Genomic DNA, 24,346 nt, shown 5'->3' with positions numbered 1-24,346 from the left:
ATATGCTCGACTAAAATTATCTCTAGATAAGATCATATAATCATGCTGGAGACCAAAATATGGATATACATAATATGGTAGTCGATGATATATATAGATTGTTTTGAGCAGCTGCAAAGATTTCAAATGAATTTGTATGATACTCTTATTATCAAGGAAAGCTCTACATATGTTGAAGGGAGCCTGATTTCAACTTTCTTTGAAAGTTGGAACTTGTAGAGTAAACGTTGATTTTTGTGGGACGGAATTGATGCTGCAGGATTCTAAAGAATTGGGTCTGCGTGAGAAGATCTCAACCTTGGGCCCTAGAGAGCGGGTTCTAGAGAAGCTAAGGGCACATAGGCGGTAAATTGGGTTTTCAATGAGATTTGCCAAAAAGTGGTAGAATGCTCTCAAAACCGTTCCTTTTGTTGGTCTTGGTGCCTTCACCCTTGGAGCCATCTCCCATCTTCTCCACATGTTACGGATCAACTTGGGGTACTTGAGCTCTGATACCAAATAGTTGTGAACTGGCTTAGAGCTACTTGAACTCTGATACTAAATTGATATGACGGACTAAGAATTACGATTAAATCAGTCTGAGATAGCAAATAGAGCTATTATTGTATGATTGAAAGTGGTGCACATTGAATCTAGAATTTATATCTAGTATAGATGGTAGATAAATTAGGGCTAAGGGTTAGTGTAGATGATGGTGGAGCGTAGGTAATAACTTTGCTAGGATTGCGCACGGTGAGAAAGAGTACTGTCACAGTGATGTTGATACGATTCGGACTTCATCTATATCGTCTCAAGTATGAATACACTTTAGGGGCGTCTTTTATTCTTGTTTTAGTGTTTTCTTTCAGAGAAAAATAAGTTTTTCAGTAGGTCCCGTTCGAACACGGGTGAATGCGTTCGAACCCGCTTGCGAACGCCTACATCAGGTTCACAAAAACAGAGAACACAAAATATGCATTCGAACGCCTGTATTAGATTCGCATCGACAGAGAACGCTTTTAGTGCGTTTGAACGTGGTTGGCGAAAATCCACTATTCCTAGGGTTAATAATTGCCATTTGTCAATTGTTTAGTTAGCCTCTAAAGGTGTGGATGACAACCAAGGAGTCATTATTGAATGAATTGAGTTTTGCCCTAATCTTCTTCTCTCTCGTTCCCTCATTCCCCAGCTTCGCTGCTTCTAGCCTCTCTCGACCGGCTACTCACCCTAGTCCTTTAGGGGCAGCTCATTCCTCCCCCTTCTTCAAATCTATCTACCCTTGCCCTAACCCTTCCATCATTCATAGTCCCACCATCACCACTTACTCATCGGTGCCACCCTATTACCACTGGTCTATCATCACCGTAACCCATCTAGGATCTTGTGCCTTCATCTATGGATCTATAGACGGACTCTCTGACGTTCGTTTATTTATCTAATGATATCTCTAGATCCCACCGTCCGATTTCCTTAAAATTAGATCCGTTGGAAAGCTCTTTTCCAAGGCTACAACATATCAAAATTTCACATTAATCCGACAGCTAACAACTTTCGAATCCTTTTCCAAAGTTTCGTGCCCGATCCTGTCCAGATCTGAAAATGGGATAGATCAAACCTTAGCCTAAGGGGAGATTTTATCAAGAGTGGTATTAGAGCTATCATTTCTCGGACACGACAACCAGAGCCATGGCTGCACGGTGAAGCGAGGTGCACGAGATTTCTCCAATAGAGGAGGGGGAAACGGCTGCGGGAACTTCCATCCGCAGAACTGCCTGACTGAACCCGAATACGGAAGAACTTAGCGTTTAAGCCATGATTGGGTTTCTTTTCGAATAGATGGCCATCAATAATCAAATGAAGATGGAGATGATGCGGGAAATACGGGCGACAAGAGAAGCTATGGCGATCGAAAATGCACCAACGACCCCCTGATGCGAGTCTACCACCATGAATCCGCCGCCATTGGTTCGGAATCTGCACCAGCAAGAACCTCTGCTGCCATAACCCTATGGGCAGATATAAGCAATGATGGTTCTACCAGGCCAAGTTATGGGTGAGCTCGTTCAACGAGTAAACCTAAATAAAGATCATCTTGGAGATCTAGACCCATGGGCAGGGCAATACGAATTGGAACTGCGTCGAGATAATAGAAACCGAAGGAGGGATCATCAATCATTCATGGTGCATCCTCCTCAGGTTAGACAAGGGCTTGGATATGATCTAGACCGAGACAACGGTATCCGTGGCGAATTGTGCGTCTCGAATTTCCTAAGTTTAAAGGTGGTGACTCGATCGATTGGTTGTATAGGGCAGAACAATTTTTCGCGTACTAAGGTACAATAGAAGAATATAAGGTGATGCTTACGAGCTTCTACCTTGAAGATGCGGCATTTCATTGGTTTCGGGCAGCCAATGCCCATGATATGATTGAAAGTTGGGCTGATTTCTGCACCGATATCACATGGCAATTTGGAGCGTCCGGGTATAAAGACTTCGATGCTCTCTTCTCAAAGACTGTGCAAAGGACCACGATTGGGGCATACCAAGAAGAATTTGAGAGGATAAATAGTCGTTGGCAACCTTCATGGATTGATAAACAACTTTGCATTACCTTTATCTCCGGGCTACGGGGAAACATATAAGCCGATGTGAGGGCTTTAAGGCTTAGAACCTTAAAGGAGGCCCTCTTTGACTTTCCTCTAACATCAGATCAATACAATGTGCAGCACATGGCGTCCAATATAAATGAAGTCTTTTAATCATCAGTAAATTTTCAGTAGCTTTATAATTTGTCCCATTATTAGTAACCACTTGGACTACTTTTTTTTCATCGATTTCTTGTACCACCTTATTCATCAAGTGACAAATATAATCTGTATTTTTAAAATGAGTAGTAGCATTCACCAACTTCAAAAATATTGTCCCCATGCCAGAGTACACTAAAAAATTAATTATATTTCTTCTGTTTTGTGTACTTTACCCATCATACATCAGTGTACAACTAAATTCATCCCAATACCGTTTAAATGTCTCAATATAAGTATGAAGTTCATCTATCTCTGAGTCAAAATATTTAGTAGCAATATCATTTGAACTAGAAGGGGGAACACCAGGCCCTACTGATTGTATAGCATCTACCATAGTGTGATAGTAAGGACTATCAGCTACATTGAAAGGAATATGGTTGTAGAAGAAAAATTTAGAGATAGCCCTACCAATGTGTTTCTTTGCATTTTTAATTCCTTTGAGAGCTGTCTTGATGGAAGTCTGTGTATGACCCTTTTTTTTCTGAAAATATATATCCATTGGTCCAATATTTTCAGACTATGTTGTAACACCAGTAGTCCTATAGGTAGAACTGTTGCCCTTATATTCTCTTTCTCGTATATTAACTAATCTAGATTTTTGAAAGTTACCACCAGTGCTTCTTCTCATCTCTTCCTTTTCTTTATGCATATTTTTATTTTCTTTCATTGCCCTCCTCATTTGTCTCTCCTCCTCATCTTCCTTACTTTGCTCACTGCTATCATCATCAATGTGTACAGGATTATGCATCAATTCTTCACAAACCATTCACTTTATTTGTTGTGCAGATTGTTTATCCTTCTTTTTGCCAATTAAATGAGCTAACATCTGCTTTCTAACTCCCAATGACACTTGAGTGCAAGGTGCTACATTTCCTTATCTTTCAGCTAAATATTCTTTCAAACGGCTGACACCACCACTCATTTCCTTTTCACACCAGTTGCATTTAACACATCTTTTATCTTGCCCAATAGTGATGCAATGTTGCCACTTAATGTCGGTATTATGACTTCTCTTTTGGAGCCATTGATATTTTAACTCTACAACTAAAAAACATAAACAAAAATTAAAATAAAATAGAAATAATTTAAAATTTATGAGGCATAACTGCATAAGCAGCACCAGGTGGTGCTGCTGCTGCAGAGAAGCTGTTGCTGCTGCTGCTGCTTCTCTGAGCAGCAGAGCAGTCTGCTGCAGCAGTAGCTGCTGCAATAGTTGCAGCAGGTGCGCAGCAACACCTACTGCAGGTTGTGCTACTGCAGGTGTTGGTGTGCAGCAGCACCTGCTGCAGGTGCAGTTGCTGCACAATGAAAAAAGAAAAACTTAAAAAAAAACTTATCCAAGGTCGTCGGAGATTGAGGTCGTCGAATCTTCATCGGAAAACGTCGCCGGAGGTCGAGGTCACCAGAGATCTATCTACTCACTACTCAGTCGCCGGTGAGAAAGAGAGTAAGAGACCCGTGAGAAAGAGAAAAAGAAAGAAAAGAGAGAAAGAAAGAAAAGAGAGAAAAGGGAGAGAGGCAGGTGGGGGGTGGGGACATCAATTATTGATGTCCCCCGGGTCGGATCCGGGTCGGAACTGCAGAAACCCCAGCCGAAACCAGCAAACCGACTGATTTCGGTTAGGATTGGGATCCCGATCTGTTTCGGCCGATTCCACTCGAGATTAGCCGAAACTGGAAACCATGGTTTGTCGTGGTGAATAGATTGAGCAAATATGCTCACTTCATAGCTTTGACGCACTCGTTATTAACGAAAAAGGTTGCTAAAATTTTTGTTAGGGAAGTGGCTCGCTTGCATGGGATGCCTAGGACGATCGTGTCAGACCGGGATTGCAACTTCATCAGCGAGTTTTGGTATGAGTTTTTTAGATTGCAAGGAACTCGAGTCAACCTTAGTTCAGCTTTTCACCCCGAGACAAATGGCCAAATCAAGGTGGTGAATCGCAGACTAGAGCAATACTTGTGTTGCTTTGTGGCGGACTGACCAAAGGATTGGGTCAAATTCTTTCCATAGGCTGAGTGGTCTTACAATACAGCTCATTACTCTAGCATTAGCATGACTCCCTTTGAGGTGGTTTATGAGCGCACTCCCCTTGTCTTGCGTGCCTATGATAGACTCGCGACAGCGAATCGGACCGAACTCGACTTTGAACTTGCGGACCGAGATGAAACCTTGAGATGGCTCAAGATTCACCTAGCATCAGCCCAAAACCGCATGAAGAAGATTCATGACAAGGGCCGACGTGAGTGAGAGTTTGAGGTGGATCAATTGGTGTTCGTTCGAGCTCAATCATATCGGCAATCCACATTGAGGCCGATTTTGAACCAAAAGCTGGGTCACAAGTACTATGGACCGTATTTAGTGCTACAACGACTCGGACCAGTAGCTTACTGGTTGGGCCTACCTGAAGGAACCCGGATCCATCCGATTTTTCATGTGTCGGCATTGAAGGCCCAGATCGGGCCTAATCATGTGGTGGGATCGGCATTACCTGAACTAATGGAGGAGGATAGCCCAGTTGAATCGGTCTGAGTCTTAGGCTGTAGAAGAAGATGCCATGGATCCAGATTGAAGACAGAAGTGTTAATTTAGTGGCCAGGTAAGCCCACCGACAGAGAAAAATAAGTTTTTTATTCTTGTTTTAGTGTTTTATTTTAGAGAAAAATAAGTTTTCTGTAGGTTGCATTCGAATGCGGGTGGGGTGCGTTTGAATGCGCTTGCGAACGCCTGTATCAGGTTCAGAAAACCAAAGAACGCGAAATATGTGTTCGAATGTGATCGGGCGCATTCGAACGCCGCATTTGAACGCCTGCATCAGGTTCACATAGACAGTGAACGCTTTTAGTGTGTTCAAACGCGATCGACCTCGTTCAAATGCTTTAGCAAAAATCCACTTTTTCTAGGGTTAATAATTGCCATTTTTGAATTGTTTGGTTAGCCTCTAAACGTGTGGATGGCAACCAAGGAGTCATTATTGAATGAATTGAGTTTTGCCCTAATCTTCTTCTCTCTCGTTCTCTCATTCTCCGGCTCCGCCGCTTCTAGCCTCTCTCGACCGGCCACTCACCCTAGTCCCTTAGGGCGACCCACTTCTCCCCCTTCTTCAAATTTATCTACTCTCGTCTTACCCTTTCATCATCCATAATCCCACTACCACCACTTACTCACCGGTGCCACCCTATTAACATCAGCCTATCATTACCATAACCTTCCTAGGATCTTGTGCCTTCATCCACGGATCCATAGACGGACTCCTTGACGTTCGTCTATTTATTTGACGTTATCTCCAGATCCTGCCGTTCGATTTCCCTGAAATTAGATTCATTGGAAAGTTTTTTTTCCAGAGCTACAACATATCAAAATTTTATGTTGATCCAACGACTACAACTTTCAGAAACGGGATAGATTAAACCTTAGCCCAAGGGGAGATCGTATCAAATGTGGACATCATCTTAAATTTGACCAAAATAAAATTGCTTGAATCCAATTTTAGTCTAATTGAGCTAATTAGGCTTAACTTATTTTCACATTTAATTTGTTGAGTTGATTTTTAATTTAAATAATCAATTGAATTAGTCAATTGATAGGTATGGTAAGTCTATATGCGGGAGATGTTCCCATTAAGTTATTACCTAGATTGGATTAGTCAATTTAGGTAAGACCTAATTAATTAGGATTCTATTAGGAAATGAATTTCTATTAGAATCTCAATTGATAGTTATGGTAAGCTTATATATGGGGGATGTGCACATTGATTTATTACCTAAATTGGATTAGTCAATTTAAGTAAGATGATCAATTAGAGTCCTATTAGGAAATAAGTTCCTATTAGAATCAGCTAGAATCAAAGTTGTTAACCTATTTAAGGGTTATTGCATGAGAAATAAGGAACGATTTGGAATATGATTTATTTGAGATCTCTCACTTTCTCCTTTGCTGTCTTTTTCTTCTCTCCCTTTCTCTCCTTTTCTCCTACTCCATCTTAAGATTCTTCTTTAATCTCTTCTACTTTCTCTCTAAATCTCTCTCCTTCTTCAATTTTTACTTTTCGTTGGTTACTGTTGCTGTCCAGAAGATTCCAGTAGTGAAAGAAAATATTTGAGTAGCCGGACGTGAATAGGACTTGGTTTTAATGTAAAAGCACTACTATTCCATTTATTGGTAAATCTAAACTCTAAAAACTTTCTTTATACCATATTTTAGGCCTTTCTACTATCGACATACCTATTTGAGAGTTGAGGAAGCTACTGTCTTATCTGAGTAGTTTTCTCTCCTTCCATCTAGTAGTGATCCTTTTAATCAATTAACTTATTATCAGTTATTACTTACTATATTTTATTTTAGTTACTTGTTTGGGTCGATTGTTTTCCAAGACATTATATTCATACTAGATTTATATCACATAGGGAAAGAGAAAATTGCTAAGAGTAGAGGGTGGTAAGGAAAGAGGACTTACTAAATGATAAAAATAGTTAGAGAGAGGATAGATAGAGAGATTGAGGAAGATAAATTCATTCAATAAGCATACCTAAGATATAAAGCCATGAAACCCTATTTTTGGAGAATACAATAAAAGAGTCCTAAACCAAATATGAAACAAATAATTAAACCTATCTTAGTTGTTTTCCAACCTTTTCTCGAATTGTAATTCTGTTTTGTCCCAAATAGAATCCAAAAATAAAGAAAGTTTAAATATGAAAGTTGTAGATCATAATGTCACCGATCTAATCCATCTGGTTTCATATTATTTGGACATTGCATGAATATTTTATGAATTGGAGCTGCGTAGACTGGAATTTCTTACTTGGACTCAAATCAGACTTGGATCATATCACCATGAGCTCAACACTAGCAACCCCTACCTTGACTTGAACTAGCATTTTTCAAGGTCAAATAGTTGCTTTGGAAAGGTGTGTATGTGGCGGATCCTCCTACAAATGAAATACGTATCTGGAGACCACATTGATAAGACTATCCTATAATGTCATTCATTTCCATACAAGTCATGGATTCCTTGGAGGCTTGAAGTTCTCTTTCTTCTTCTTCTCTCTTGCTTTGGCATTCTACTTGTCAAGGTTTTCAAATTTCAACTTTCTGATTCTGTTAAACTTTGTACCAAAATTTCTCTGTTTTTTATTCTTGTGGCAGACTTGTATGTTAGACCTGAAGATAAAAGTAATCACAGTTGTAGTGGCAAGAATACATTTCACTGAAGTTGGCTTTTGATGTTCTTCTATAAAATTGCACAGCTGAACTTGTATTGTTCTATATATATATATATATGTCTCACAAATCCTTTGCCTTCATGTCCTCTGGTTTCAGTTTTTTATATGCAATTTTAATTGTTGTATTTCTATATATTTGAAATGTTACTTCCTTCCTTTTGTAGGTTTATAGAGATTCTGAAATAAGACCAATGGTTTGCTGTGATGTCTGTGAAAGATGGGTGCATTGCGAGTGTGATGGCATCAGGTTTGTCAATTTCTTCCTCGCATTCTCATTATGGAGGAATGTGTGACTATCCATCTTTATTTCTACTGTGATTTTTTAGTTATTTCTTCCTTGATGCGTATATCCATATATTGGTCAATTTGCAAGTTTACTAATTCTCCTTTAATGTGTATATCCGTATATTTTTATGTCGTGTGGAGCAAAATTCGAAGTATTGGTATTTGGTCGTCAGAGAAAATGATACACGTCGGCCTTTCAGCCGCTATATTGACCGTTTCAGTTTTGAAATATAATTTAACTACGTAAATTCTCAAAATAATACAAAATTTAGAAAAATCTTAGAAGTTGAGGAAAACAAAGATAAGAAAATTTAGATTATTCACATAAGATGGTAATGATGTAATACAAAGATTGAAAAATACTAAGAACAAATATTGAATTTCTGATGAATTTAGTAAATACATGTGCACAGTGCCATCATCAACTCTACAATAGAGGTGATAGGTAGCCTCTTATTGATGAGGCTAATCACCACCTTTGCAATAGAAGTGAGCATAGGGGTGTTAACATTTTACGTCAAGTTGTATTTAGGTTGGATGCAACTTTTGGTGCATTCCACGTATAGCTCGCATAGAAGAAAATTGAAAGGTTTGTATTTTCGGCTGATACAACTGATATGTATCAACCAATATTGGACTGATATGGTCAATACTAGGTTGAAACCAAAGGAAAACTTTGCTGCAACGTTAGTTTCGGATCGTTAAGGACTGATACCTATATGTATTGCCGAAATGGCCAAGAAATAATGGGATCGGTTGATAATTCGAACCATGCTTTTGAGGATTTGACATTTGTTTGTAAATGTCCGTCTACACATGTATATGCTACCAGCAGGTTTTATGGATACTTCGTTTGCCTATCTGTACCAATATTCGATACATATCGGATACCGATACGATATCAATATGGCTCCATAAATATTGGATGCGACTGGAAGAGTATTTGAATTAAAAAAATAATTTTAATTTTCTGATGCGATGCTGATACAACTCCGAAATGGTGGATACGACTCCAATACATTTCTTGATCATTTGTTAAAAGATGATATAAAACATATACTTTATATGTATATATGATTATCCAATCCCTCATGATACTTTTAAGGTTTTGTTTATTTGATAATGAATTAAACATATAACTTGAAAGCCTTGTAAAGATCCAAATTATTTGTAAAATAATAGTTGAATAAGGTTTTAATGTTTTACTAATATTTTGAGTTTCAAATTAAACTCTATTACAATATCATTTTAAAGCTTTAGTGATTGCTAGTAGATTTGCGAGCAAGAAGAGGGTGGAGAGAATTGGTTAACCTAAATGACTAGGGTGATCATCAGACGAAGGGGTGGAGGGGCTAGCCGACAGCCAAGGTGGCGGTAGCTAGAATTTGAGGGAATTCGGCTAGGGTTACAGAGGAGAGCAAGCAGGGGAGAGAGATAAGAGATGAAACTTAATTCAATTTTCGATAACTCGATTTGGTTGTGCACCACATTATTTAAAGGAGGCTAACCCTACTTAACCTAACAAGTTAATTAAACAAGATCCAACCAATTAATTACACAACTTTAGTCATAAAAAGCTGAATAGAAATTGACTCATGACTAAAATAAAATTTCAATTGAACTAGGCTAATCGACTCGACCTAGTGAGTCCAATATTCCATGAGGTGATCTGACCTGACCCATATCACATCAATCTACTACGCTTCCATTTACTTTGTCCTTAAAGTGATAGTTCAGGTGGTTCAGTTAGTTCTAGCCTGGGTTCCGGTAGATCAAGTGAAATCGTCTCCATAGCTTTGTTTATAGCTCAATCCTCCTTGTACCCTAATGCGAACAGGGTCAGATCAGATCGTGTCATACGAAATTAGGCTCGATAAATTGAGTCTATTTATCTTTTAATTGATATATGCTTATGTAAGCCCTTAAGGCAAGTTTAGTTAAGTCATGTAAGCCACTAAGGTAAGTTCAATTAAGTCATGTAAACCATTAAGGTAAGTTCAATTAAGTCATGTAAATCATTAAGGTAAGTCCAATTAAGTTATATTAGTCTTTAAGGCAAGTTCTAGTTCGAGTCAAATAAACTTTTAGGGCTAAGTCTGAGTAGGACTCATTGTACTCTATATATAAAGGGACTGAGCTTTTTTGTTTATTCACCTAATTATCCAAGCATTGAGAATTTATTTCAAATCGTATAAACATTTAGGGCTAAGTCCAAGTAGTACTCATTATACCCAACTTTTATATATAGAGGGGTTGAGCTTTTTTGTTTATTCATCTAATTATTCAAGCATTGAGAAATTATTTTAGTCTTAGAGTTTATCTTAGAAATAAGAGTAAGATAATCTATGAGTAAGAGTAAGATAATATAGGAGTAGAAGTAAGTTAATCATAGCCGTTTATTTTCCTAGAAGTAGATCTAAGTTAGAAACCCTAATTCTATCTCCAACTCATAGCCAGTATCATCTCAGAGCCATTAGATACCTATCTCGTGAGACTACCACTATCTAAATTTTCTTAATTTTCTTATATATTCGAATCGGTCCAGATTTGCTCAGTAACATTGGTATCAGAGCTGATCCTCCGACCTTTATCCACTTTTCTGAAGATATCTTCTAATTTAGCTATCAAATCTACGGAAAATTAAATTCATTAGAAAGATCTCTTCTAGGGCTACAACCTATCAAATTTCATATCGATCCAACGACTAAATCTACCGAAAACTCTTTCAAAGTCCCGTACAAATTTTTGTTCAGAAACTTATTCGAATCAAGTCAAACCAGTTCGTATCAAACCCACTATATATGAATCCCATTGGTGGCTTTTTTTCACCCTCAACAACTCGAAAGAACTTCACTAAAGGAATGAACACTTTAACTGCTAATGACATTTGTCTTCAAAATTGGTTATTGAGAATAGTATAATAAACCCTATTTCCTTTCGTAGATTTTGACCATTTATAATTTAAAAATTCATTGGAAGTAAATATAAGCCTTAATTACTCTTTCTTCTCCAAAGGACTCTACAATGTAAGAAATGAAGTGATAAATCTTGTTACCCCGGGTCTCATGATCTTTTTTATTTGTGTGAATGAACGCATTAAACTCAAATGTCCTGTGATGTCCACAAATAAATACAATTGATTTCCTTCCCACATTAAATTGAACCTTTAATCTTTCCTTCCTTTGATATTATCTGCAACATCGAATCTATATAGTGGGCGGCACAAGATGGCCAGTATATACGGGGATATTTTTTTTTTAGCAACTGTGTGGCTATTAAATTAGCAGCAATATTATTAGTCACAACTTAAAGCACATTTTTCTCTCCACTTCCTTGATACCCTCAACAATAATATTATGAATGTATTCATCTATATATGAATCTTTAGAACAAGGAATTGAACATAGAAAATTAACCTTCAGCTCAATTGGCACATAATTTTATAATGCTTCTTTTTCTTCGATCTATCTAAGCGTCAGCTAAAATTAACCATTTATCTTCCATGTAGCTCTATGGTTCTCCAAATCTTCCATGCATCTCTATGTTTCTCTAAATCATCATTTGTTTTGGCCATTTGCTTTGTCAAAAGTGGCTAACACGACTCATGCATAGACGTCGGCTTGAACCCAAACCATATTGACCAACTGCTTCAATCAAAGTATGAAATGATTTATTAATAACAACATTAAAGGGAATGCCACACTTATAAATCTAATGAGCTAAGTGCATTAGCACTCTATTTCTTTATTTTTTTGCAAAAGTATCTTTTATATTTGTTTGTGCCATCTTCCCCTACTCTCTAATTGCATTTTTTGGATTAAGAAAGATATATTTGTCTAAATGACCTATACTCTTTGATCTTTTACTTTTAATATCTAAAATTTCTTGATCTTTCTTTTCTTTAAATATATTTACTTCTACTCTTAATTCTTCTTTCTCTTTTGATTTATCCTCCTTTATCTTTTGATTTATCCTCCTTTATCTTTTTGTTCCCCCCTATAGACTCTATAATGATTTTTTTTTGTCTCTTTTGGGCAAGGGACAACATCACCTTTAATATGTACAATATGTTTCTTGAATCTATTAATTTATCTATTTGTGATCTTCCCACAAAATATGTATTTCACCATGTTAGCATCATTTTTAATTGGAAGATATTCATATTGCTACCCTAGATCATTAGAGCCAACAAGTAAAAAAAAAAAAGATAATGTTGACCCAGCCACAACTACTGTTAGAGAGGAATTAGTGGCCATATCTGACTATTTGTGAATGAAATTGGGCAAAAGAACAAACATAATTCACATTTCATATTTTTAATTCCTCCAATTAAATCGCATTTAAAAAACTAAAATTATTGTACAGAATTAGGAATTCCTCAGTTCCTCCCAACTAAAAAGTAAAATTAGTAAAACAGTAACCAATAACTAATTAGTAATTATTGTTCTACAATTTTCACTTTTACTTCCTCCATCAGTAACTAGTTAGTAATTACTCCCATTTTAAAACTAAGATTACTTACTCTATATAATAGGGAGACAGTAATTGATAAAAAAAGTAATTGTTGATTATTCATAACTGATTACTAACTCTAGTTTATTCACATAAATCACATTTCAAAATCCTCTAATCAGAAATTATATACTTATTTAGCTAGCAATTAGTAATTCACCTAATTAATAATGCAAGATAGTGAAAAAAAACTATACATCAGTAATCTTAATTCAATAATTCATAAACCAATTAGCAATTAACTCCTCTAAATTTCTAATTAATTCCTATAGCTACTTACCGTAGCAGATTAAGAGTAATTGAACAATTAAGCTAGGGGAAATTGGGAACATTTAAGCTTGGAAAAACAATAAACCCATAAGGAAGTGGGAGAATGGAAGAGTGAGAGAGAGAAACTATGAGTGAAAGAGAGAGAGAGAGAAGAGAGAGGAATACCGTTATGGGAGAGACTGAGAGAGTGGGAGAGAGATTGCCACAAGATCCTGCTCACCGCCTTTACTATGGGAGTGACTGGTCACTGCCTTCGCTGCCACTGACCGTGGAAGGATTTTTTGTTCTAGGGTTTGCCTGTGTGTAGTGAGAGAGAGAGAGAGAGAGAGAGAGAGACAGAGTAGCGAGCTGATGTTGGCTTTTTTATTTTATATATGTTAGTTATTATACCGGATCCACTATAAAACCCGACCGCTCACTTACTATCTGCATCTCGATTCGGCAAGCTGAAGCGCTGGCTCGCCTAGGCAGCTAGCCACCTTTCGTAGGCATATTTTAGCTTAGCGAGGCGGGGGGCTGGTGTGTTGCCCTGCCATCTTTCTACCTTTCAAACATCACACACTACAATGTTTCATAGGTGGCTACCAGTCTCTAGTCTGTTTGGCTAACCCAACAGACTAACCCAACTTGACTTATGCAAACAAGCAATTAACTAAAACATAAGGACCAAAGTGCAATTACAATAATATATTGCAAAATAAAATAAAAGATAACTAGGATTTAATCCCATCAGATTCAGCATGAGGCGGTTTGGTCAAGTCCAAACCATATCGGACTACATTTTAAGAATTAGTCCCTATTGAGTCTATTTCTTGAGCTTGAATTAACAGAGAATGAGGGTGGAACGATTGCGGCTATTCTGTATTCTATATTATGTTGGCCTAGTATTACATACATTTTCATTTTCAAGAGCTGTGAGATACATTTTATCTGTGTCTAGAGTCATTAACTAAGAGGAAGAAGGCACCCTCTTCTACTTGAATGGTTGGTCTTCACTATCTACAATCATTTTTTCCTATATCAGTAGACTACTTAAACAACTTATTGATTTTGTGTTTGGACGACAGTGTTCTTTCTCTTATATGCTCTACACTTGAGAATACATGGTTGGATCTATTAGGAGTCAACCCTTTTCAGCAAGGGATACTAAATGACTTCACATGAGCCGAAATAGGAGCATTAAACTTCTGAGAAAATGATTAATTCATCTCTTAATGGCATTCGTATCTTATAGACATACTCTCAGTTTTTGTTGTTTCATAAATGTCTTGATGTGCTGTAAGTTCATAGAATTTATTCTATCCAAACTATTCTTGTTCATCCAATTTAAACATGACTACTAGCTTAGTTTATTCTTCTTTTCCATGAGGTCAATTCATGATTCAGTAGACTGACACTATCCTACTCTATGTTTACTCCATGATTAATTTAATTATCATACTTTATTCTTTAAAAGATATTTGCACCTGAGCTTTTCAAAGATTTATAGATGTCTGATCTTAGACCATTTATACTAATGGTATGGTTCTGAGAAGTGATCACATAATTGCTTTACTTTACTTCAAAGTGTTAAAAGTTTTTAGTGTGAGTTCTTCTGGTTCAATTGGCAAAATTGATTAATTGCCCACTTCAAAGTCTTAACAGTCATTGTGATTAGGAGTTTGCTCTAGCAATTGTGTTGGCAATTCCTCTGATTGTCGATCTTCTGTTCTAATCGGTGATCGAGGTGTCGGCTTCACCCACCCATCACTCGAGCCCTCTTGACCCTGTGGGGGACAGGGGCAGGCTCCTCTTGCTATTGTCCCCTCTGGCAAGCAACCGGCTACTACAGTTCTCGTGCCTGGTTTGTGGGCTCAAGTGGCATGGGGTAACAGCCCTGCTAATCTAAAGTGTAGGCTCAGGAGGCCGACGACCATCTCGCAAGATATTCTGGATTTGATCTTCGCTGACTCTGAAGACTGGGTGGAAGTTGATCTCGATTTTCTGCAAAGTAGTAGGAAAGAATGGCTGTTTGGGCTTTACGGTAAATTTCTAGTGAAACCTGTGAGGGTTCCTTTAGGGGTATTCCTTCCAAAATATGGCTGACCTCTAGTCATTTTCTTGCCTCGGATGTGGATAATAGGTTTTACCTTTTTCTGTTGAACTTAAGGAGGACATGATTTGGGTGTTAACAGAGGGGCTGTAGATCATTAGAGGTCAGGTTCTAAATCTGATTTCTTGGAAGCCTGACTTCCGGCCTTCATTGGAGGTCATCTGGTGTGCGTTGATATGGGTGAGGTTCATGGACTTACTGTCGGAATACTGGAGGCTGGAGATCTTGGCTGATATTGCTGCTCGTTTGGGTTGTCCACTTTGAGTGCATGATACCACGACATCGAGTGCTAGGAGCAGGTATGCTAGAACATGCATTGATCTTGATCTCGCTAAGCCACTAAAGCAAGGTCTCATGGTATTGAGCATCGACGGGAGCTAATAAGATTCTTGTATAAGGATCTCTTAGAGTTTTGCTTTGTTTGCGACAGAATTGGCAAAATTATGACTTGATGGGTCGACTCTTCTTGAAAGGGAGGTGAGGGCAATGGGTGAGGAGCCCATTGGTGATAACTATTAGTTTGGCCTGTGGCTTCGGGTAACCAGGGATTGCTGTCATGGGGTTTGTGGTCGAATGGGTACAGTCGGGTAGGGTGTTGCCTTGGCTGGCACAGGACCGGGGACTCGTTTCCCATGCTAGTTGTTAGAGACATCTAGCATCAATGGCTTGTCTGACCTTATGCGCATGGACTGGTAAGCCATGTGGCGAACTTGGCATCTTTGATTTCTCCACTCCTCCTGCTTTATGTGCCATGCGCGTGATGAGGAAAGGGAATTTGGAGGTGGATAATCAGGATGAGATTTCAAAGTAAGTAGGAGATGAAACATACTAAGGTGAATTCTAAGGTTGCTTATACCCGGAAGGCACCAATCCTATCTTTGAGGTCAGCCCACCTTATGGGTAGACTTCTGATGACGGGAGGTGTACAGCCCTACAATCCCAATCGTTTGGGTATGGAGACTAATAGTTTTGAGGTGATGTGTTAGGATGACTACTCTATTTACAGGGTAGACTATGGACCTTGATATCCCTCGAGCTTCGTTGAAGATCTCGGGCTTATGCCATCCCTTCTATTGCCTTGATCTTCTCCCCCAACTTCGGCTACTAGGCCTAAAGCTCTCATTGTTGTTCGTTCCAATGTCTCGATCGACTCCTAATCTTGTTGAGATGGGGAAGCAGATCACTACCAACCTAGAGGTGGGTAAGCTTGAGGTGTCCCATTCTCGTCGTTCCCTTGCTTGTATTTAGGTGTGGGAGTACCTCTTGTCCCTTACTCCTCGGGGATCCCCGCTCACCAAACCCATGGGTTTTTCCTATCCTCCTAGTCTGTGGCTTCCTCTTTACTTTCCTGTGGTGTGGGGTTTGGACCGTTTCTCTCTACCCACTAGTCGATTGAGGCTGAGCACAGTGTCTCTATATACCCTTGTTTCCTCGGTCTCTATGCGTAATTGGTTGGGTAATAGAAATTTGGTTATCAACCCTAAAGAATTCTATGCTATGGAAGTTGCTGACAAGCATGAGTTGGTGGCTTAGTAGGTTAAAATTGTGGCAGCCTCTTCTTTTGCTCCATCTAGTTCTCCGCTATAGAAGTATTTGATGATGAATGAGAGGTAGTGATAAGTGATAATTTTGAGCAATGCCTGGATTGCACCCGTGGTGCGACAGCTCTCGTGGCGGTGATCTAATTGAAGGCCCATCAGCCGAGCTTTGCTAGGATGGCACTGTAGATCTAATTGTTGTTGAGCTCAAGGTCGGTCAGGTTACTGCATTCAGCAAGTTCGGGAGTCATCATGCTAGAGACCTAGTTGATGTTGAGCTGGAGTTCTTGGAGGGCGGTGAGATAACCGACAGATGACTATATTCACTCGATCACCTAGCTCAAGTCATCCACCCAACTTTGGCGATATGACGCCGACCAAGTCATTTTGCTAGAGCAACAAATTCTTGAACTTGGGCTCAGTCTACTTGATCCTGCTCGACTTGAATAGGACTCGATAATAGGCTTAATTTAAGCTTGACTTGGGCTCGGCCTAACTTAGTCTCAAGTTGAGCCGAGCCGAGTTAGTAGGCTCGAAATTAATTTTGAGCCGAGCTTGAGCTTGAGTTTGAGCTGGAGCCGGCTTGCTCGGGCTAAGCTCATTTACAACCCTAAATGTAATCATTCTTTATCATATGTTATATTGGTTGACAATAGATAGAAAATATATTATTTATTTATTTGCGTACCCATGTCGTTTTCGTATCCTACTTTTACGAATTTGACGTATTCTATATTCGTATCTTGGCTTGTTAGGTAATTAATGTCCTTAACTACCTTTTTCTTTAACTTTTTACTCTCCTCTCACTCTCCTCTCACCCTTACACTGCTCATTCGGCGGTTTATTTGATGAGCCCTTTCAACTACTCGACACTTAGGGGAACTTTGGTGAGTTTTTTTTCTCATTTCTCTTTCTCACTAACTTTTTAACTCTTTTTTTATTGCTATAGAACAACATGAAGAAAGTTCTCTCTTCACTGTTGTTTCATAGTAGTAATTTGTTAATATAAAAATTTGTCAAATTCAAGTCAAAATTCATTATAGTTTTAAGTAAATTATTTCTTTAGGTTTTAGGTTTCATATGTGATTAATTTTTATTTTCTTATTTTTCTATTATGTTTTATAAATGTTTTGAAATATTTTTGCATTTCAAATAATATTTAAAATTTTACTTAATTAAAAATAGTCCAATCCAATATGGGCAGCTGACGCGACGGATACAATCGATACATACTGTTTTTTCTAATTGCCGATCTCAATATCGAGTTTCAAAACTTTTGTGTGTGGCACTTGTAGAGTCGTAACAATAGGAATTTTAAGCGAAAATCATGCACCATCAACCAACTAGTGTTCAAAACTGTTGTTCTTGCTGAGGAGGCAGTTTGCATTTTGGTTCGACAGCCTTCGCCTTCTCTGCTGGCAAGCCTTGTTTGTAGATGGAAGGCTCCGCCGCCAAGACAATCTTGATCAATAGCGGTGGTGCCATTGCTACTTCCAATGGTTCTGCTGGGGCTGGCTTTCTCTCTCAAGATTTTGATGGAATCTTTGTTCTAGTAGGAGCAATCGCTTTGATGGCTTTTGATCTGTTGCATATTAAAGTCGAAGAGGTCTGTTTTGCGCTTCTCAAAGCTAGGGACGGGCAACTTCACTTCTATTACGATTTAGTCCGATTCTCTGTCTTATGAAAATTTGAAAGACCAATCAATTTCTTGGAGATGTCATCATTCATTTGTGGATTCTTTTCTCAATTCTGTCTCCTCTCACTGCTATTAGGGAGGCTAACCAAGCTGCCCTAGGTGGACATCTCCCACTTGGCGCAGGAGCAAGATTTTGCTTCTACTTGGGTGGAAATTTTTTTTTTTTTTTTTTTTTTTTTTTTTTGCCTCTCTTTTGTGGTAAAATATTCATTCTTTTCTACCAAGAAAAAGTCTTAACAACCTTTTTCCTTTTCTTCTTTTCCAATATTGCTTTTTGGTGTTCCATATATATGTTTTTATCATCTTAATATTTTATTTTTCCTCCCTATTAATGGAACATATATCTTTCATTATATACTGTGTTCCATAATTAAAAATAGTCCGATCCAATATGAGCAGCTGACACAACCGATGCAATTGATACATGCTGTTTTTTCTAATTGCCGATCTCAATATCGAGTTTCGGAACCTTGGTGTGTGGCACTTGTGGAGCCGTAACAATAGGAATTTTAAGCGAAAATCATGCACCATCAATCAACTAGTGTTCAAAACTGTTGTTCTTAATGAGGAGGCGGGTCTGCATTTTGGTCCGACAGCCTTCGCCTTCCTGGCTGGCGAGCCTTGTTTGTAGATGGAAGGCTTCGCCGCTGAGACAATCTTGATCAATAGTGGTGGTGCCATTGCTACTTCCAATGGTTCTGCTGGGGCCGGCTTTCTCTCTCAGGATTTTGATGGAATCTCTGTTCTAGTAGGAGCAACTGCTTTGGTGGCTTTTGATCTGTTGCATGTTAAAGCCGAAGCGGTCTGTTTTGCGTTTCTCAAAGCTAGGGACATGCAACTTCACTTCTATTACGATTTAGTCCGACTCTCTGTCTTATCAAAATTCGAAAGACTAATCAATTTCTTGGAGATGCCATCATTCATTTCTGGACATCTCCTATCTCCTTTCTTTTTTCAATTCTGTCTCCTCTCACTGCTATTAGGGATGGTAACCAAGCTGCCCTAGGTGGACATCTCCCACCTAGCGCAGGAGCAGGATTTTGCTTCTACTTGGGTGGAGTCTGTTCCATCGGAAAATTTAGAATTTGTGTATAGGGATATGATTTTTTTTTTTTTTTGCGCCCCTCTTTTTGTGGTAATATATTTATTCTTTTCTACCAAGAAAAAGTCTTAACAGCAATTTTCCTTTTCTTCTTTTCAATATTGCTTTTTGGTGTTCCATATATATGTTATTATCATCTTATTATTTTATTTTTCCTCTCTGTTAATGGAACATATATCTTTCATCACATAAATAAATCTGAGTAGGCAATATTTTCAAGAATTCTGATTCCACATCTTATGCAGTGATGAGAAATATCAGCAGTTCCAAGCTGATCAAAACCTACAGTATAGATGTGCTGCATGTCGTGGCGATTGTTATCAGGTATTATATTCTTTTCTAGTTGTGCTTTTGAGCTCTTTCTGCCATATTTTATGATCAATTAGAAATGTTTTATTATTATTAGGTTCATGACACAGAAGATGCAGTTCGGGAGCTTTGGAAGAGAAAAGATATAGCTGATTGTGATCTAATTACAAGCTTAAGGGCTGCTGCTGGATTGCCATCCCAGGAAGAAGAAATTTCTGCTTCTCCCTCCTCAGATGATGAACAAATTGGCCCGATCATACTAAAGAATGATAATGGCAAGACCCTAAAATTTTCTGTTAAAGGTATTAATGATAAACAATCGAAGAATATCAAAGAATCTGGAAAGAACAGTTTAAAGAAGAAAGGGTATCAAACCAAATTTCTTGTTGAAAATGAAGAGATATATCTGGAAAAACGACATGAAGCAAGATCACTAGAGGACAGTTTCATAGATCAAAAGATTTCTGACATGACTTCACCTAGAAATGATGGACCAGAGATGTTATCATCTCCAAGAACTAGAAGTCCTGGGATGGATGTGATATCTGGTGTTAATCAAATGGACACAAAGTATGTCACTGTTGCCAAGGAAAGTACTGCAAACAGAGTTCATGTGGTGCCCAAAGTCAAAATAAAAGGTGCCAAACTACCAAATTCGCATTTAAGAGAATATGCTGGAGAAAATGTGACAAAAAGTGAAACTATGAGAGGTACCAAATTGGTTATACATATTGGTTCAAGAAATAAGAATGTTTCTGGCTCTCCAAGGTCTGAAACATCAAGCTGTCAAAGAGATCAGGACCTAGCTTCCTGCCATGGTATCCACCTTTTCATCTCTTAGCTAATCCTGTCATCATGATTCTGTCAATATCATATGGATACATTATCATGTAGTTTACTGTATTTCAAGTTTGTGTGATTTTAAATGGTTTTTGTCCAGGTGTACGTTTATGCAAGTTTATTTTAGTCCACCGTCTGATATTTAATCAGCTTTACTTTTTCAGTACTCACCTCCTCCTCTACACTGACGGCTTTAAGAATTAATGCAGCTCAGGATCTCTGTAGATCTACTGAGATATTACTGAGAAATGGGGACACTGGGAATATTGTGAAACTATGCTTTTCACAGTTCAACTTTTAACTACTGGCTTGTTATATTATTTTTGCCCAACTTTTCTTTAGTGACAGAAAACCTCATGAGTTTTGTGACAACAATTGGATATCTTTTACCAGAAAATTTCCTTTTGAATTTAATTTGAGCATAAGAAATTGTTATATGGTTAGTACCACCATGTATAGACTAAATTAATCAGTTCCGTAAGCTCTTACAGCATTATGGTACACTGAAGTGTCTTAACTCCATTAAAGAGTAATTCTCTGGTTCCTATTCGAAATATGGAAGTTCAGCACCCTCAACCTCCGCGGTTATCTTTTCTTTTTATCTCCTTCTCCTTGATCTTATTTTTATACTTCATCATTTTGTGCTTCATGAGTTAGTCTATTGTGGTTTCAATGATATTTTACATCCTTGGTAGATGGACTTACTAAAAGTTTTTCCCTTTAACATCTTGGTCAAAGAAAGACTGTACTTGATGTGGTTGTCTAGAGCCCGATCTTCTGGTTTTCTGAATGTGGATTTATGTTTTGTATCAGGATTGCTAGAAATTTTGATTTAATATATATATACACACATATATACAAACATAATATCCTTGTAGGCATATATTTTTAGACATATGTTTTTACACTTGCATACATTGTATCTGACACTTGCTGAGTCAATTTTGATTTTCTATTTTTGTTAGCTTTCTTGCTACTTCTCATTTTCTTTCAAGCTGTATCATCTGCTCTTTCCTTACAAGGTTAATAAGATTCATGGAGTAGAATGTAGCTTACATGTTTGGTTTGTCACCACTCACCACCAATTAGCTTATCCATTCTGATGATTGAAAACAGGTAGTGAAGACACGCTGCAGAAGAAGACAAAAGATGGCGAGAACTTCATGCATGGAGATCATAGTGGAATCACCAAATCTGGTTATAGCAAAGGTATTATTTGTACTGATTAATTCCATCTTTAAGCCCTCGATGTTCTTGAGTGCTGAAACATAGTGACTAATTTTACAAGGGGAAGATGGAATATGTTTTCATCTGTCGTCAGGAATGGGTCTTCTGTCCTCTGGTATTGAGCATCCGGAATAAGTATTGTGATTTGGCAATTTCTCCCTTGCCATTAACGAATCACTTCTTCCATTCCATTAGTCTTATGCGGCCTGGTCTGTCCATTCATTCTTGTATATGGCTTCTTTGATTTAGTAGAAAGCCTGTAGCTGTGGGAGAAGATGGCAATGCTTTGATCATTGTTTGGTTAATTACTTAATCTCTGGGTGTACTGGTGTTTTGATATGTTGATAATACTGTGGTTTTTCGCTTTAAACTTGGTTTGTTTTATGGGGGCCGCTTTAGATATGGTGGTCAGGTGTGGTCAGGTGTATGTTGCTTTAGTTTGGATTTAAGGGGCATGTTGGTTGGTGTGGCTCTGTTCTGCTGTGTTTTAGACATTATGTGTTCTCAAGGTGTCATGCTTCTAATGAAACTGAGCAATCCTTAGCCTTTTCTTCTTCTTCAGAAAAAAAGAAGACTAAAGGCCTCTCAGTGTTTTCGATTGGGGAAGAAGGTTCTTTTTTAGATATTATTTTTTGGAGCTTAGTTTTGGTTGTTGCTTGATGCTGCCATTGTTTGCTGACTGAATGCTACTTATGGTATTTGATTAACATGAGTTGGATATGTTAAGATCGTAACAATGTTTTCTTACTGTTGTTGGAGACATTCCTTGACTGCAAGTTTGGTGTACCTAATATTTTAACTTGGGGAAGAAGGTCCTTTGGATATTTTTTTTTTGGAGCTTAGTTTTGGTTGTTGCTTGATGCTGCCGTTGTTTGCTGACAGAATGCTACTTATGGTATTTGATTAACATGAGTTGGATATGTTAAGATCATAACAGTGTTTTCTTACTGTTGTTGGAGACATTCCTTGACTGCAAGTTTGGTGTACCTAATATTTTCTTCATTTCAGGAGCTAAAATTGACAGTAAAAGCTATATAAGATTTTCAAGGCATGGGAACAAAAATGATGACGTAAAGCCCGGTAAGGCATCTGACATGCAACAGAAGAGCAATGTTGGCTATGCTGAGGAAAGTGGACTTACAGAGGCATGCAGAAGTCCTATAGCTGGAAAAAGGAACAACAAGTTTGACCCAACTGCAGAAACTGTGGGGAAAGGGACTGCAAGAAATGAGATTGTCCAAAATAAACAATTTGTGGATGCATATGCTGATGTACGAAATAATAGTGATGGCAAACCTTCATTACTTTCTGCCTCCAACCCGAAGCCATTGCTGAAGCTGAAATTTAAAAATCCATATTTTGAACAGCCAAGCTCCTGGGCTCCTTCAGGAGTAGAGAACTCTGTCAAAGGGCAAAGATCAAAGAGAAAGAGGCCGTCCACGGAGAAAATGGGTAGTTCTGAAGATGAAAATTTTACAAAGCATCATCAAGAAAATACAATCGATGAAGCAATGGATGCTAACTGGATACTGCAGAAGCTGGGTAGGGATGCAATTGGAAAAAGAGTTGAAGTCCGTCTATCATCTGACAGTTCTTGGTGAGTTTGTCTCCATGGCATTCTTGTGATACTTCTAGTTTGATCTACTTTTCACAACTTGCAAGAAATGATTCAAGAAGAATGGCTTAAACTGAAGATTTTTGCCTACCTAAATTATGTCAGACAAATTTGCTTACTGCTATATCCTCGCGCAGGCATCAAGGAATGGTTTCTGATATCATTCAAGGCACTTCATCTTTGTCAGTTCATTTAGATGATGGAAGATCTACGACCCTGGAGCTCGGGAAGCAAGGAATACGTTTTATCTCTCAAAGACATAATAGGGCAAGGACATGAAACCATTGTGCTACACTTTTTATCTTTGACATTTTCACTTTAATTGGACCTCTGGAAGTTTAACGGTTACATGGATCTGCAGCTATTTGATTTAAGCTGATCAGAGTCCTGTTTGTTTAATTGGCCTCTTAATCCAAACAAGCTCTTTATCACCGGGAGGCCACTGCTGTTACCACTATTAAATTGTATAATCTGTCATTATTTTTTCTGGGAATAATATCTTTTTGACCGATTTATTCCAGTCAGCATTGCCCGAGGCTTTTAATACTCTTGAATCTGTGCATCTCGACGGTCGGAATCCCATAAAATGTACTGGAATTTGCAGTTTTATCTGAATATATTCTCTAGGAAATCTGTTCAACAGAACAAAATTGAATCGAGGTCGACTCATAAATTCCTTTTATTCGAGATTTTTCATCCTTGGCTGGTTGAAGTAATCGTATGCTGGTCTGGTCGGAGTGTTCCTTATTGGGTTTTCTACTATTTTGTGTTGAGAATATCAGTGTACTCTTACGCTCAGAGCAAGCAACAGCTATTGGCTTTAATTATTGCTGCATGGTTCAACTCTG

General features: G+C 38.1%; 1 protein-coding gene across 2 annotated transcripts in view; it reads left to right on the top strand.

The window, feature by feature from the left end:
* The window catches only part of LOC140787396 (uncharacterized), a 33,123-nt gene extending 9,105 nt beyond the window's left edge, over positions 1-24,018 (top strand). For both annotated transcript variants that reach the window (XM_073136293.1, XM_073136292.1), the window contains exons 9-14: positions 8,177-8,259; positions 19,753-19,831; positions 19,914-20,634; positions 21,773-21,865; positions 22,892-23,480; positions 23,636-24,018. In XM_073136293.1, the coding sequence (XP_072992394.1) occupies positions 8,177-8,259; positions 19,753-19,831; positions 19,914-20,634; positions 21,773-21,865; positions 22,892-23,480; positions 23,636-23,777 (1,707 nt within the window). In that variant the 3' untranslated portion in view covers positions 23,778-24,018. The remainder of the gene's footprint in view (positions 1-8,176; positions 8,260-19,752; positions 19,832-19,913; positions 20,635-21,772; positions 21,866-22,891; positions 23,481-23,635) is intronic.
* The last annotated feature ends 328 nt before the right edge of the window (positions 24,019-24,346 follow it).

This window comes from Typha latifolia, chromosome 4 (assembly GCF_019914945.1).
Source record: "Typha latifolia isolate L0001 chromosome 4, TyphaL0001v2, whole genome shotgun sequence".
In the NCBI taxonomy this organism is placed as follows: domain Eukaryota; kingdom Viridiplantae; phylum Streptophyta; class Magnoliopsida; order Poales; family Typhaceae; genus Typha; species Typha latifolia.
The sequence above is the reverse complement of the archived record's forward strand: the minus strand, read 5'-3'. Positions and strand labels throughout refer to the sequence as shown.